We start from the raw sequence: 14,545 nt of genomic DNA, 5'->3' as shown, positions 1-14,545 counted from the left end.
TAATTTTGCGCCATACGAGATTTGATACTTCTAAGGGGAACGTACCATAGATTCTTATTAATCGTAATTTTCGGCATAAACTCGGGAGACTTGGCGACCTGCTGCAACACCGAGTGCACTTCCGGGAACATGCAAAACACTTTGGACTCTTTCCGAGTCGCGTTGGCGCCTGGCCAACTTGTCTTTATCCGATGACCCGGCAGAGACAACGCGCGCGTTCAGAAAGTCGTGGAAAGTGGAACGAACGATTTTACATTCCATATCGTTCCGTGGATCTTCGCGAAAAATCTGCAGTAAACAATAGAAACACCGAAAGTAGTGCGATTCTCTCCATAACATTTGAAAGAACGAATCCGAACTTCAGAGTCCTGCGAATTATAGATAGCGAGCGTAAAGCCACACTCAGAAATTTGAAAATTCTTCCTCGAAAATATTGTTTTGCTTTTGTCATTTCCAGAAATTGTACAGTATTTTGTTTACAGAAAAATACAGTAAAATTTACTCATCTCCACTTTACGCAATTAATGCGAAAAGTATTCATGTATTGAATACAGATTCGCGGTCCAATGATAAATATAAATGAAAAATGCCTTCGAATATTCGCTTTAACGTAGGCTAATATTTCTGCTGACCATTCGAAGGTTGATCCGAGTGACTTTGGTGGCGAAATGTTCGTGTAATAAGATCCTGTGATTAAACGGCCCGCGTACTTACAAGCTTTGCGTCCAATCGTCGCGACTCGTTGCAAGAACCCGCCGTACGATAGATCATTAGACTCCTTTACCGTTCGGGTCGTATACCGTTTAGTCACAGGCGGCAAGAATCGCCGGAGCGCGTCGCGGTTGATCCGAATATGTGCGACGAAGACTCCCAGCATCTGAAACGCACGGCGAAATGCCTTTCACTTGAGCAATGTCGGGAAAGATTCCCGGGTGTCGCTCCCGGAGAGTCAGTCGATGATTTTCACTCGCCGCCGCACCGCTAACATCTGCTACCGGTTCCCTCAGTCTCGCGTTTTATACTATCATTAGCGCGCGACTTGTTGTTATCCGAATCAAATTCAGCCGCGGGATTAACGCCGCAAATCGCGTTTCAAGTTCGGCCGGGTCTCTCTGTGAAAAAGTCGCGAATATCAGTGCTGTATTACGTTTTCAATTTCGATCAGGATCTTTATCCGCGCGTGACTAATGAGGATTAATGCACTCGGATGGACATTCGGGCAGCACAGCTACGATCCATCATGGAATCGTTTCTTGTTCGCCCCGAGAAGAGGGAAGTAGCTTCGAAGCCGAGACGTTTGAAAAGTGTGTTAACGCGATACGTAATGCTTCGGAATGATCCTTCGGATCTCTGTTTAGTCTACGCTTGCGGTCAAGGGTAATTATTCCCTCGGGATTCGTTGATTATGGTCGGACTTGGATAGCAGTACGTCGACTAAGAAATACGTATGCTTTATTTCAAATAGTAATTTATTTCTTTATTAAATGATATACTGGTTGAAATGGTTAATCGAGTTCACAAATGTATAATAAGTATTTCAAATGTATATTGTACATCGTCAACTCGAAATATTTAAAACTCAATTTGAAACACTATAATATAATAATTTAAATGCACTAAATGTTAACTGCTTTAAATATAGCGAATTATATACATTCACTGAATATAATTACCTACACTTAAAAACTGTGCAAAGTAGGTTAGAATTTTCTGGTTACATTGACAATACTGATATTTTTAAAATACATTTTATCGACTTTACATGAAAAATATTTCTGCACTTTATTGAAGTCATGAATTTAATGAGTGTAACAAGGATTGCAGTGTTCATTTCGTTACTGACTCGACAAATTTCTTAATGGATGATAAACAGGTTTTTCAACGTTTTTACGAAGTACATATAAATAATAGTTCCAGAACATTGTCGGTAGTTGAGATACGACTAAAGGGGATGCCACGGGTTTTTAAAAAACATAACTCATTTCGTTTCAAATCTTTCCCCGCCAGAGCTCCCCCGAATCCTCTCTCTTTACCACCCTCTTTCCATTCAGACTGCAATTTTCTGTTCCTCTCATATTTCTTTTCACGCCCGTAAAGAACTTCAGATTCGATTTTCCCGTGACGCGGCCATCCTCAAAACTCCAACCCAAAAGAGAGTAAAACTTCCGGCCGCCTAGAAGTTGAATGCTTTCTGTGATTTACATTTTGTGCAACAAATTTGAAATAGGTTTCCCCTCTTCGAAGCGACGCGAGAGTTTTCTAATCTCTCTTCGCGTTAGTATAAAAGCTGTTATAGAGCGAACGTATAAAGTATACTAACGGTAGTTTACAAAATAATGAAGGAATTGCTTGCAAAACTGACAGATACAACTTTGAACAACCGTGGTTATCTTATAATTGAATTAATATAGTAGCTTTTAATATGCGAGTAAGAATTGGATCCAAAATATTTGTTTAAAAGTTGCAAAACTGCTTTCGTTAAGGTGTTAGGTGACATTTATTGTCGTATTATATAATAAGTAAATTAAAAATCTAAATTGGACCATTTTGAACTAGCCTTCACTAGACTATCATATTCACTCTACTATCATATTATAGTAATATACCAGTAAAATAATATAGGGTACTTTTCTTGTTTTAATGTATAAGGTGTCACACTTAAAAAAAGCTACGTACAGTGCTGTGAATGATTATAAACTCAAAATATCTTTTACATTTCGACGTTTAAAGAAAAAGCAAACAGGAAACAATATTTGTATATTTCTATTTTCTATTACTTCTAACTAATAAGTATGAAATAAGTCGTAGTTAAAGGGTTCAGCAATGAGTAATAATAAATGTCGATAAAAATCGGTAAAATAAGGACTCTTACACAGCACCTACTGATCTACATTCTCTAACAAATTGCAACGTAAAGGTAGCCTAGTAAGCCACTAGTACCTAAACAATGATTATGACGAAGAATTCCATTCCAGTGACCGCGGCACGCGACACGCATTCATCGTCCTGTTCTCTTCCTGTTTGCAGAATTTCTTCTCGAAGAGGTCATTCCGCTCGAACCCGCTGAAGAGGACGAAGAGCGTGACGAAGCTCGAGCGACAGAAGCAACGCGGCGCCGGACTTCGGGGTTGCCGTTCACACGAGTCCCTCCTCTGCGGACAGGCGGTGACCTCGATGGACCTCGCGGCCGTGACACCGCTGCATCCGAGCCTGCTTGGCAGACCTCACTGCTTCCAGGTCACACCCAGCACCGGTGGACCCAAGTATTTCAGTTGCAGGACCGCTCACGAACGGGACCAGTGGTTACACAGGTTGGTACCGTTCCTCTGTCTCTTCTTTCGCTTGTTTTTTACTCGACAAGCCACAGCCGACCGAGAATCCTGAACCCATGCGGTCTGACGAATTCGAACGGCGGTCTCCGTTTGAGAGCAAAGCGCCGAGATTTTTATGCCCGCCCCGTGTGGATGCAACTCTGGCTTTGAGGCGATATGCCAGAGGTCGCGGTTCTAACCCTGCCGTGTTCACGGCTGGATTGATGTGGGTACATTGCTGTGCAAAAGTATCCCGACGCTTGCAATTAGCACTAAAATGTTGCGGAAATGATTTTCTTAAATTTGCTTATTACGGTGTTTGTTTAATATTACGACTTGTGGAATGATGTGAGCAATGTTCAGTAATGGATCGCATTGACAAACTGGCTGGTGGAACTGTGTATGAATATAGTTGGATAATTTTATCTGCAATTTTATTCTCTCGTCTTATTATAGTGAATTTTATGTACCATAGTTAGTATTTATTTTGATTAAGTAAGTTCATTTGAATTAGTTTGAGACTGTAAAAACTAAAACGACGGATTTTTTCTGTTATAATTCTTGACGTTAGAAACATCATCTAGAAACATTTCTTGATACCTTCTTTATTTAAACATATACATATAATAGAGATCATACGATGTTTAAATAAATCCTATCTTGCCATTGTTATAGAACAATACGYATTAGGCRCGTCGATTGCTTCGTAGTTCTATTGATAGAATTGTGGAGAGAATTCAGTAAAAAATTTTAGTCTGAAACGTCATTTTTGCGCAAAATGGATATGTTCTGTAACAGTTTTATAAAACAAGAATTAAAAAATGTATTTCTCTTTCAAATAGTTTTCATCAATTGCATAAAATCAGCAATCTAAAAATTCTTCAGATAAAAAGATAAACAGGAGTAAACGTAATTAGTAAAATGTATGGTTGAAGGTCGAAAATTCTTGAAAATTGGAGGAATAATAACAGAATAAGATGTTCAAAGTTTTCCGCAAAGATAGCGTTTCGTTGCAATTTCCCGTCGACGTTGATCCAAGAGTTTAAAATTCTAATTTGTGTTTTGAACTCAGTTTAAGGAAATCCGTTCAACCGGATGCAGAGCAGACAAGACGCACGGACAATTCTCTGCAGATCTGGCTCCTGGAGGCGAAAGGTGTGGCAGCAAAGAAGCGATATTTCTGCGAGGTTTGTCTAGACAGCACCCTGTACGCGCGAACCACAGCAAAATTGAAGGCTGACCTCTGCTTCTGGGGCGAACACTTCGATTTCCATCATCTGCCTTCTGTCAACACCATACAAGTGAACTTGTACAGGGAGGCTGACCGAAAAAAGAAGAGAGACAAAAATGTATTAATCGGTAAGACAGTTTTGCGATCTATTCACCAACATTGTAGAAAAGATTTTCCTAAAATTAAAAGATAATTAATTTTATCTAATTAGTATCATTTCATAAGCATTTAGGTAATCATATCTTTATTATTATCATGCCATAGTCTAGATAACTTTAAAATAAATTTCCTGCAGCGATGTTTTTATAATAGTTTATTATATAGTTTCTAATCATAGTTTATGTTTAGCGAACTAGGTCGCAATAAAGGTCACGATGTTGTAGATTATTATAATAATATACCGCTCGTTGGTTTGCGCATACGCTCTATCCGATAATTTGTTCAATGTTTACGCGAGACATTTTTTATTCTTGAATTAAATACCATCTGAACGATTTGGAATTTCATCACTCAAAGTTCAGGTCGAATTATATAATACTTTCTCCGTTGAGCAACGCGTAGATGCAATCGCAACAACTAGCAACCTCATGTTGCTGTCATGTGAACCACTTTCGATGTCCAATAACATAAATCAACTTGAACTTTTCTGTGATTAAGTATGCATCACTTATTCTTATTATGCCTGGATCACGTATTAACATTTACCATCTGCATTCTTAAAACCCTGCAATTCTAATAATCACAAAATGTCACATCTATTTTTCTGAAGAATAATATTCAAAGATTTTCCGATTACGATGCCACAAATGGTTAATTAACGATGAAATTCGTTTGGAATTGTTCGCAGGTTCCGTCAGCATACCGGTGCACAACGTGACGTCACGTTATTTAACAGAAAAATGGTATCCGGTGGTTGGAGATAAGGGCCCGTTAAAGGAACCACCGACGCTGAGGGTAAAATGCCGCTTCCAATCCGTGGATATATTACCTGTGCAGGTATACCAGGAGTTCCTGGAATACTTGAAGTCGGATTACAAGTCGCTATGCGAGAAATTGGAGCCGGTGATCGCCGTGAAAGCGAAAGAGGACATCGCCACCGCGTTGGTGGCTGTCATGCAACGGGAAAAGAAAGCGCCACAGTTTCTTGCTGACTTGGTCATGATGGACATACACAGAATAGGTGTGTTACACTGTCATTAAGACTTGCCTCGATATGGTCACTAATGATTCGCGGAACAGACGGGTCAGTTTTGTTTACTCTTCTGGAAACCTGGGTCTACCAAGAAAACTAGGTTATTCCGTGCTAGCTGTTTCAGCACAAAAAGTTTATACAATGAAAACTACTGTGCAGACGTATCATAAAAACAGGAGCTAAAAAATGTATACGCATCCGTGAGAGCGAATTATCACATTAAACAAATGATGACTTGTTGATTAAAAATCTAGAAAAAGTCTCGTACATGATTCTTGGTAGTTTCAACATACCGTATTTTTCTTTTTAAATATTTGAAAAATCTGATCTTAATCATTCTTTCTGTGATAACATAAAGAATAAAGCCTTGAATAGCGTGAAAAAATTTAATACGGGAGTTAATATAGACTCATTGAAAGGATTAAAAGAAAAGAAACATTGTTACGTAATTTATGCTTCTGTTCCCGTTTCTTACAGCTGACTTAGAAATTGTTTATGTATAGATGCACAGTCTAGCAATGAGTGTTGAAAGGCTTTAGTTAAATGTTTTATATAAATGCTTTATTTAATAAGAGTTGTATGGGATTTCAGACGACGAGAGGCTCACCTTTCGAGGAAATTCCTTAGCCACGAAGGCGATGGAGGCCTATCTGAAGTTGACGGGCGACAGGTACCTGCAGGAGACCTTGGGTGCCGTAGTTAGGAGCGCGGTAGAGGGTGGCGACTGCGAGGTGGACCCGCTGAAGGTTGCTTCGGTGGCGGCTCTACACAAACAACAACAGAATTTACGGAACGCAGTGGACCTGGCTTGGGGCAGGATACTGGCTAGCCACGCACATTTTCCTCTCGAATTACGCGAGTGCTTCCGTATATTCCGCGAGCGCTTGGCCGACATGGGCCGCGAGGACATCGCAGACAACCTAATCTCCGCAAACATATTTCTTAGATTCCTGTGTCCGGCTATTCTCAGCCCGTCTCTCTTCAACATTACACACGGTGAGTCTGCGTCTTTGTCAAATATTGTACGCTGGTTTTAGGAGACAAAGCTTCCGTTCTAGTTCATTTTGTTTTTATGTTAATGTGATTTTAGTTTCGTCAGTTTGTATCAATATTGCTGATATGAATTTTTGGTATTAAAGATATGGAAAATGTTATAACTGGTTCATACTAGTTTTATATAGATTTAATTTTGAAATCACTAATTTCTACCAGTAACATCAATATGATTCAGTTTTAACCAGTATGGATTATTTAATTTATTGTAACTTATAAGATTGTACAGAATGTAAAAATATCAACATTCAGTAGCACTAGACTTTAACATCAACCTCATAACATTTTTCATTGTAAAGCTATAATCAGGCTTTTGACAATCAAATTTTGAATACCTAATCAATGCGACTGCGTAAAAGACGTAATATAAATAAATAAAACTATCTTTGTTCACAGAATATCCAAACGAAAAGGCAGCAAGAAATCTCACCCTCGTGGCCAAGACTCTTCAAACACTCGCGAATTTCACGAGATTCCAAGGGAAAGAGAACTTCATGGAATTTATGAACGATCTGCTCGAGCGTGAAGCTGCCTCCATGAAGAACTTCCTACAGCTGATCAGCGTAAGTTCCCTATTTCTAGAAAAAAATCTCTAAACTAATTTAAAACATCTCATCCTTATACGAAATCTCAAAGATTAAACTTTTGCACTGATCCATTAAATTCTCTGTTACAGAGCCCGTTGCCAAAAGACGCGCCAGCGAATAATTCGTTAGAGTTCGATGGCTACATAGATCTAGGCAAGCAATTGTCCCTGTTACACGCGCTGCTGCGAGAGAGCTTAGTTACGATATCATCTTCCTCGACGTCAATGCCCCCGTCCAGGCTTCCGGAGATCCTAGATAGAATTTCGTTAGCTCTGGACCAGCCGGGTCCAAGCCCAGTGCCAGCATCGCATCGCTACCCTAATCTACAGAACAACATCTTCCGCTACAATGATCCGACGATCGCGAACAGCAACACGAATCTTTCGGTGTCAGCGACATCAACTTTGAGTAACCACAGTACCCTAAACGGGACAATCAGGGACAGCAACGAGGTGTTGCAATCGAACACCTTGGGCCACAACAGCTCTCGCAGTCCGAACGTTGCCAGAGCCGCCACACTTCCTCGGAACGCTTATATGCCAGCTAACGGGAAGCTTCAGCTGCAAATCACTACTGACGACTACCCTCTGGAACCGCCAGCGTTCGTGTCTCGTTCTCCAACGCCGATCGTGAGACAACATCGAGGAATCGGGACCAACCGGGCCACTGCGGGATACAGACTGACCGCCAGCGCGAGTTTGGCGAACGTGAATCACTGCCAGACGCATCCCACCAGCCCCACGAGATCCGAGAGTCACAGCAACCTGAAGGACTCGAACTACAACATTACCACGTCGCAGAACAACCAGCCGAACATCTGCACAATTGTAGCGCAGCAGCAGCAACAACAGAACCACAGACACAACATGGCACGACTGCAGAACCTGGACATACACGACAGGGAGGACAACTACAACCATAACAACTACAACGTATCCAGATCAGCTAGCAGGAACCACTGCAACAAAGAAGAGAACGCAAACCAGACTCAGCATCAGAACTACAACAATGTCTCGAAGACCACGGTTAATGCCAACGTGGTGGTAAATCCGACGTCCAATTTGACGCTGTCCATCAACCATCAACCGAACAACAATTACAACAACAGTAAGACCAATAACACGACTGCCAACGGGAACCTGGACGAGCTGTCCGACCTGTTGAGGTACGCCGACGACGAGGTCTCGGAGTCCAAGTCCCAGAAGGGCTCCCAGATCTCTATTTCTCAATTGAGTAACGTCGCCTCCTCAGGCTATCAGAGCTTCGCTGCTTATAGTCAGAGCTCCAGTCCCGTGGACCTCAGCAGCAATAACGCCAATGCGCATATACTCAGTGCCGCGCCGCTAGCCTTCGCTAATCCTGTTTATCATATGGAGCCAAATCATGGAAGAAGCGGCAGGAGAGGAAGCAGTAGCTCCGAGGAGAGGGACGGAAGCGGCGGCGGGGTCGAGGGTGTCAGAGGCGTTGACCTTAGCCCATCCCCACCACCTCAGAACAACGTCAGGAATCTCCAGAGGAACAATCAGAATCAATGGAGGCAAAACAATCAGACGCACCGGAATAACTCGGAACAGAATCAGAACGTCTGCTGCACGAAGCTCAGGAGGAGGCTGTCGTTGGATTCGACGAGGGACTTGTCTGACACTAGTGAGGAGGAGAGCTGCACCACTAGGAGGAGCAAATCGCGCAGTCACCGTAGCATCGATCAGGTAAATTGTTACTATTCTGTTTTCTTGTAATTTGCCTGGTTCTTTTGACGACGAATGAAGGATCGAAATGCTTCTCCTGATTTGTATAGATTTGATGGCTGCATTACTCTTTTCTGTTCATACAATAATTGATATATTAGTGTAGAAAATTTTGAATCGATTTAAGTGAAATAGTTCGAGAATCTTTGTCCAAGATTATATATTTATTATGGATTTCTATTTAAAACTATTCGAAACAAGTTTACTTATATATTATTGTAATATAATCGACTATATTACTTGACGAATCATGAAGGGTAAAGACAAAAATTACAATGGCTAAACTAAATAAACTGGAAGAAATGGCTTTTTTGTTTCTTTTATTCTGTAAACATCTAGATTTTAAATGAAAATAATTTCTGTATTCAAGATTTAAAATCTTGAGTTCTAGCTTGCGGGCATAAATTCTTATATGTTTATTTCTCAAATATAAAAGGAGTAAAATATAATAATAATTTGATTGGACTTCATTCGTCGAAGGACCGAGTTCACAGATCCGAAACATTCTTCCAGCACCATTTCCAGAATCAAGGAACCGGCGGCCGGCTATTCATTATAACAGCTGTTGAAAATTCTTTCGATTCTAATCAAAGTGCAAGAGAGGAACTTCTAAAATCTCTCGTGCCTTAACTCTCGTATGTAAATAGAATAATATTGTAACGAGTAACGTTATGTGTGTGATAACAAACAAGTTCCTCTCGCGGTCGCGTCTCTTTTTTATTCTTACTATCTAACGGAACGGCTGGGCTGTCTCTCCACCGTCTGCCTGTCTCTGTCTGTGTCTTGTAACTAACAACGCCACGTCTCTTCGTTTCCAGTACGAAGTGGAAATCGAGAGGCTGCAGAGTAGCGTAGATCGACTGAGGGCCCGGTTAGGCGCAACCGAGGATACCGATATAGAAGGCGTTGCACCGGATACCAAGATGAAGAGCATCATCTCCAGGTACTTAATCCTCATTAACGCGGCCAACTAACCCAACGACTGAATTCTTTTGCCTGAGTGTGACCTATGATTACCCTTTACCTGTAACCCGTTCATCGTGGTAACCATTTCTCTTGCCCTGCGTTTCACTCGAGGCCTTCTTATAACCCGTCTCTATCATACTCGGCCACTTCAGCTCTGTTCCATCCCGAGTCCCCCGACGGGTTCTCCACTTACGCCCCCGCGAATCCTCCGTCGCCATTGCAATACGCAAAACCGAGTCTGCGAAACCGTCGATCGATTTCGATCGTTTTTTCCCTGGCTCGATCTTGATCATTTTACTGTCGCCCATCGCTTGCCTCGTCGAGATCGATGCACAGTTGAGAAACCCGATTTGAGGAAGGCAGGACGGAGCTGGATATATCTCAATCCCTACGGATTGGTGCACACGTGGCTCATGTTAAACGCTGGCAATTATGCAGGGATCTTTTAGGATTTCATAGAAGTTATTAGATTCAGTTTTTTCTTGATAATTAATGGAGTTCTGTAAGTTAACATTCAAATTGAGTCTTGTTTATATGTATACATCATATCTGTATGGTGTGCACAGGATGAAACTATGTGATAAACATACCTAAGTCAAAAATATAGAATACATTTTTTTCATAAAAGTCTCATCTTTGGAGGCTTCAGTAAAAAATCTGTATTATATATTTTTAACTTATTATTGCACATAGAATAATCCTAGTGAAATTATACGTTTACTCGGCAAATATTTAATCTTTATGTTCTCAGAAACAAGCTTTCAAAAATGAAATAATTTATTTGAGTTATTCTTTTCTTTTTATTATAGTATAATTAATTTTACCTATTATTGTTCATATCGTCAAAATAATGGCAACATTTTTAAATCAATATATGAACAAAGAAGATATAATGATTTGAATCAATTATGTTTCTGGTATGGTGAAAAAAAGACAAAAACGAAGTTGAGTTAGTTTCGTTCGCAGGAACAGGATGAACAAAATACATTGTGGGGACGAGATGAACAGACGATAGCGATAAAATTGTGACTATACACAGTTCTTTCGATAAGAGTCGCTATTTAGAAATGGGGGCTAACTGTTGTCACGTGGAACAGTGCTGTTTAATCTTTATTTATTAGAAGACTAATCTTTCTTTATTCCAACTTCATCGAAAAATTTGCAGCATTGAGCTAGAAATTCATTTTCATAAAGAAATTGTGTCGCATGAGTTAATGTATAGTATTTTTAGAAATATATAATAAGAAATAAGAAAAATCAATATTTATGTATAATAAAACGTTTAATTCGAGACCGATGCGTGCACTAACCCATTGATTGCTGTAACAGATCAATAATAACTCTAAAAATAACAAAATATACATTGTTTATGTATAAAAATTTTCTATAAGAAACATTGTACAACCAAATCTCTTTATTCAGCTCTGTCTGCCAACAAAGCACAATCTGCTAAAGAATAATTTTGATTAGAAATCAGTTGTGATTAGATAAATTATACAACTGAGAGTTCGTATTTTGCATATTAGTGCAGAGTGTTTTGTCTAACGTGTGCTAGTAGCTATTTCCTCGTCAACTATTACTGACACCTATTGAATTCTTTCTTCGTTTACGTGGTTCAACGAGACTAATTATTATGTGTACTATCTATTACTAATAATTAAAGTGTTTGCGATTTCTGTATTATATGTCCTATTACTTTTGAAACTGTGTCATCATTATTTAAAAACGATATTATTATTTTTATTTAACGAAATGAAACTTTATTACCAGCATCTTGATTGACCGTGTGTATACTTCTAATCTAATGAAAACTTATTACAACATTCACTATCGACACAGATTGTTATACAATACTTTATCAACTTGTTGACTTTTATAGTTCGTAAAAATTTTTCTATTACAGTAATATACTTTAAATTGAACAAACTAATCATATCCAATCTCTAAATTATAAATTGTATACATCAATGATAAGAATTGTGAAAAAGGTATTTATTGTTAAAATAATTAGATTACTCGTATTTCAAGGTAGATCACATGCAATTGAAAAAAAGTACACCGTTAAAAATTTAAAAAATCTGCAGTAAAAAGACTAGGAGAATAATCCTGCGGCCTCAAAGATCTTTTTGCGGCAGTGGCAACAGAAATTGTATCACTTTAAAAATATAATTGTCTATGGTTTCCCACTCACACGAGCCAGTAACTGTCTGTACCATTACAAAGCTATTGCAACAAATTGCATAAAACTTATTAAAACGATTTAGTATAGTTACCAGATGCGCAATGTACATGAATATTGAAAGAGCTGTATTTTTAAGGAATGGTGCAATTTTGTTGGCCACTACGGTATGCCACGAGAGGCCTCATCGAACAACGTCAAACAAAAGAAGATTATTATCAACGGTGTATCGGTAATAGTTTTTGCTAAAACAGCTTGTCACACTTTAAGCGAGACGCTGACTGTGCTAAAAATAAAAAGAAAAAAAAACGGAAAGTAAAACCAAAGAAAACGAAAGAACACCGACGCGTAACATGCCGAACGGTTACTGTTCTCGAAATAATATGTATGTTTAATTGATTGTGTGTTCCTGTGCATTCTATCCGCTGCATTTGGTATACTCTGGCTTGATCTGGACCTTGGTGTAAGAGTCAATTATATTTCTAAGCTTCTTACGTTTTTACATCACGTTGTTTAGCATATAAATATAATATATATTATACGCATCTATCGCAATATCAAATCAATATAATAATATATATTATAGATATATATTTATATATATATACATACATATGTTTGTATAATCTCCATATCTTGGTTTTTTCTCCGACGACAACACGCGCGAAAAGAAATTCTTTTCCTCGCTGATACAATTGTCGCCACGTTTCGATTACGAGTTATTAAATATTAATTATATATTTCTCTACTATATATTCAGCTCACCCAGTTATACTCTGAACCATGCGCCCGACGAAAGCATTATTCACCCTACGTGCAATACTTACATCACCGTCCAACTAACATTTTTTTTCTCAGTCAGTCACATGTCAGTCTATCACTGTTCACCGAGAAACCCTTCTCTACACACGCCTCGCAACACGTTCGCCTCTCTGCTCGCGTGTGCACGGAATCACTATGCAACCAATGACTATTGTGTGGCCAATCTTCGTGGAAGTGTTCAGGATGCCGCAATCTCCTAATTTGTTCCACCTTCGCGAACTTTTCGTACGGACGAGCCAGAAAGACGCTTGACTTCAGTAATTGCAACTTACGAAGCAGTTTTAACGAAATGCAATTTAAATAAAATGTAAAAAGATTATATGACATTGAATATTTTCGGGTATTTTACCGAGTTGCAGTTTTGTTTTTATATTTAAAAATGAAGTACTGATTCGTTCTTTTTAGTGATTATTTGTAGTTTAGAAGATTGAGAACAATTTTCTCTGAGATTGAGATTGTTCAGACTGTATTATTATTATTATTATTATTATTATAGGCATTATCCTGAACGTTTCTAGACTAGTGATCACTTACACACTGCCACAGATATTCACTGCGATCAGCAGCGAACGCCTTGCTTCATTGATCGAAGACAACCCCCTTACCCATGCACTACTCTTCGTCGTTCTGTTTTGGTTCTCCGAGAGTATAATATTTTGCAACCAGACACTGCTGCTTCCTTTGACTTTCATTTCCGAGTAATACATTGGTGTTCGTTTTCTTACATATGCATCGTGATGCGTTTGGTTTCTCCAGCTACCCTGTGAAATCTCTCTGAACGACAAAGTATGAAAGATTGAGACACGAGCGAGGCATACTTTCTGCTGTAACCAATTCGATCTTTCTTGAAATGTCATTGAACGCTGACATCTTCGAGAATCGCGCTTCTTCGTTCGTCGCCGCAAAATTTCAGGAAAAAACTATTGTTTGCTCGAACATGGCCAATTTAAGAAATTATGAATATGCCTGATTTGGAACGTCTTGCTTTGTTACTGGAATTATGTGATTATGAAAAAATGGGTATGATAATTACGGGGATATATATGCAACCTTGGAGGTCTAACACTTGTATTTATTTATGCATAACTAGTGAGGAATTAAGATTCTTCTAGCAAGGATTAATCGACATTTTCACTCTACTTTCATATGTGTTAGTGTATTAAATTATGTAGTGTTATAGAGATACTCCATGTCTCGTGAAACATTGTTAACTTATATCCAATGTGAAAGTAATTCAGAATTTAGAAAACAGAAAATGTTCATAACGAACGTGTAACAGAGATAGATGATTTTTAATGAAGTCTTACAATTTTTTAAAATAATTTCCAAAATTGAAAAACGTTGATTCACTAAAGACAAAACTTATTTCTAAAACGAATTTGTAGTTAATTATGCTACTTTGTCGAATTCCAAAATTCCACTTTACAAGAGTGCTCTTCGAATATGAAACTATAAA

The 14,545-nt window shown here is 38.9% G+C and overlaps 1 protein-coding gene across 10 annotated transcripts in view; it reads left to right on the top strand.

The window, feature by feature from the left end:
• Positions 1-14,545, top strand: part of Raskol (Ras GTPase-activating protein raskol) — a 335,723-nt gene that overhangs the window by 318,183 nt on the left and 2,995 nt on the right. For 7 of the 10 annotated variants that reach the window (XM_078189692.1, XM_078189689.1, XM_078189688.1 and 4 more), the window contains 8 exons: positions 3,028-3,311; positions 4,384-4,670; positions 5,390-5,722; positions 6,326-6,730; positions 7,184-7,350; positions 7,464-9,083; positions 9,941-10,065; positions 12,407-12,499. In XM_078189692.1, the coding sequence (XP_078045818.1) occupies positions 3,028-3,311; positions 4,384-4,670; positions 5,390-5,722; positions 6,326-6,730; positions 7,184-7,350; positions 7,464-9,083; positions 9,941-10,065; positions 12,407-12,499 (3,314 nt within the window). The remainder of the gene's footprint in view (positions 1-3,027; positions 3,312-4,383; positions 4,671-5,389; positions 5,723-6,325; positions 6,731-7,183; positions 7,351-7,463; positions 9,084-9,940; positions 10,066-12,406; positions 12,500-14,545) is intronic. The other 3 variants (XM_078189684.1, XM_078189686.1, XM_078189685.1) reach the window with 2 other exon arrangements.

Source organism: Augochlora pura, chromosome 8, assembly GCF_028453695.1.
Source record: "Augochlora pura isolate Apur16 chromosome 8, APUR_v2.2.1, whole genome shotgun sequence".
Classification (NCBI taxonomy): Eukaryota; Metazoa; Arthropoda; class Insecta; order Hymenoptera; family Halictidae; genus Augochlora; species Augochlora pura.
The sequence above is the reverse complement of the archived record's forward strand: the minus strand, read 5'-3'. Positions and strand labels throughout refer to the sequence as shown.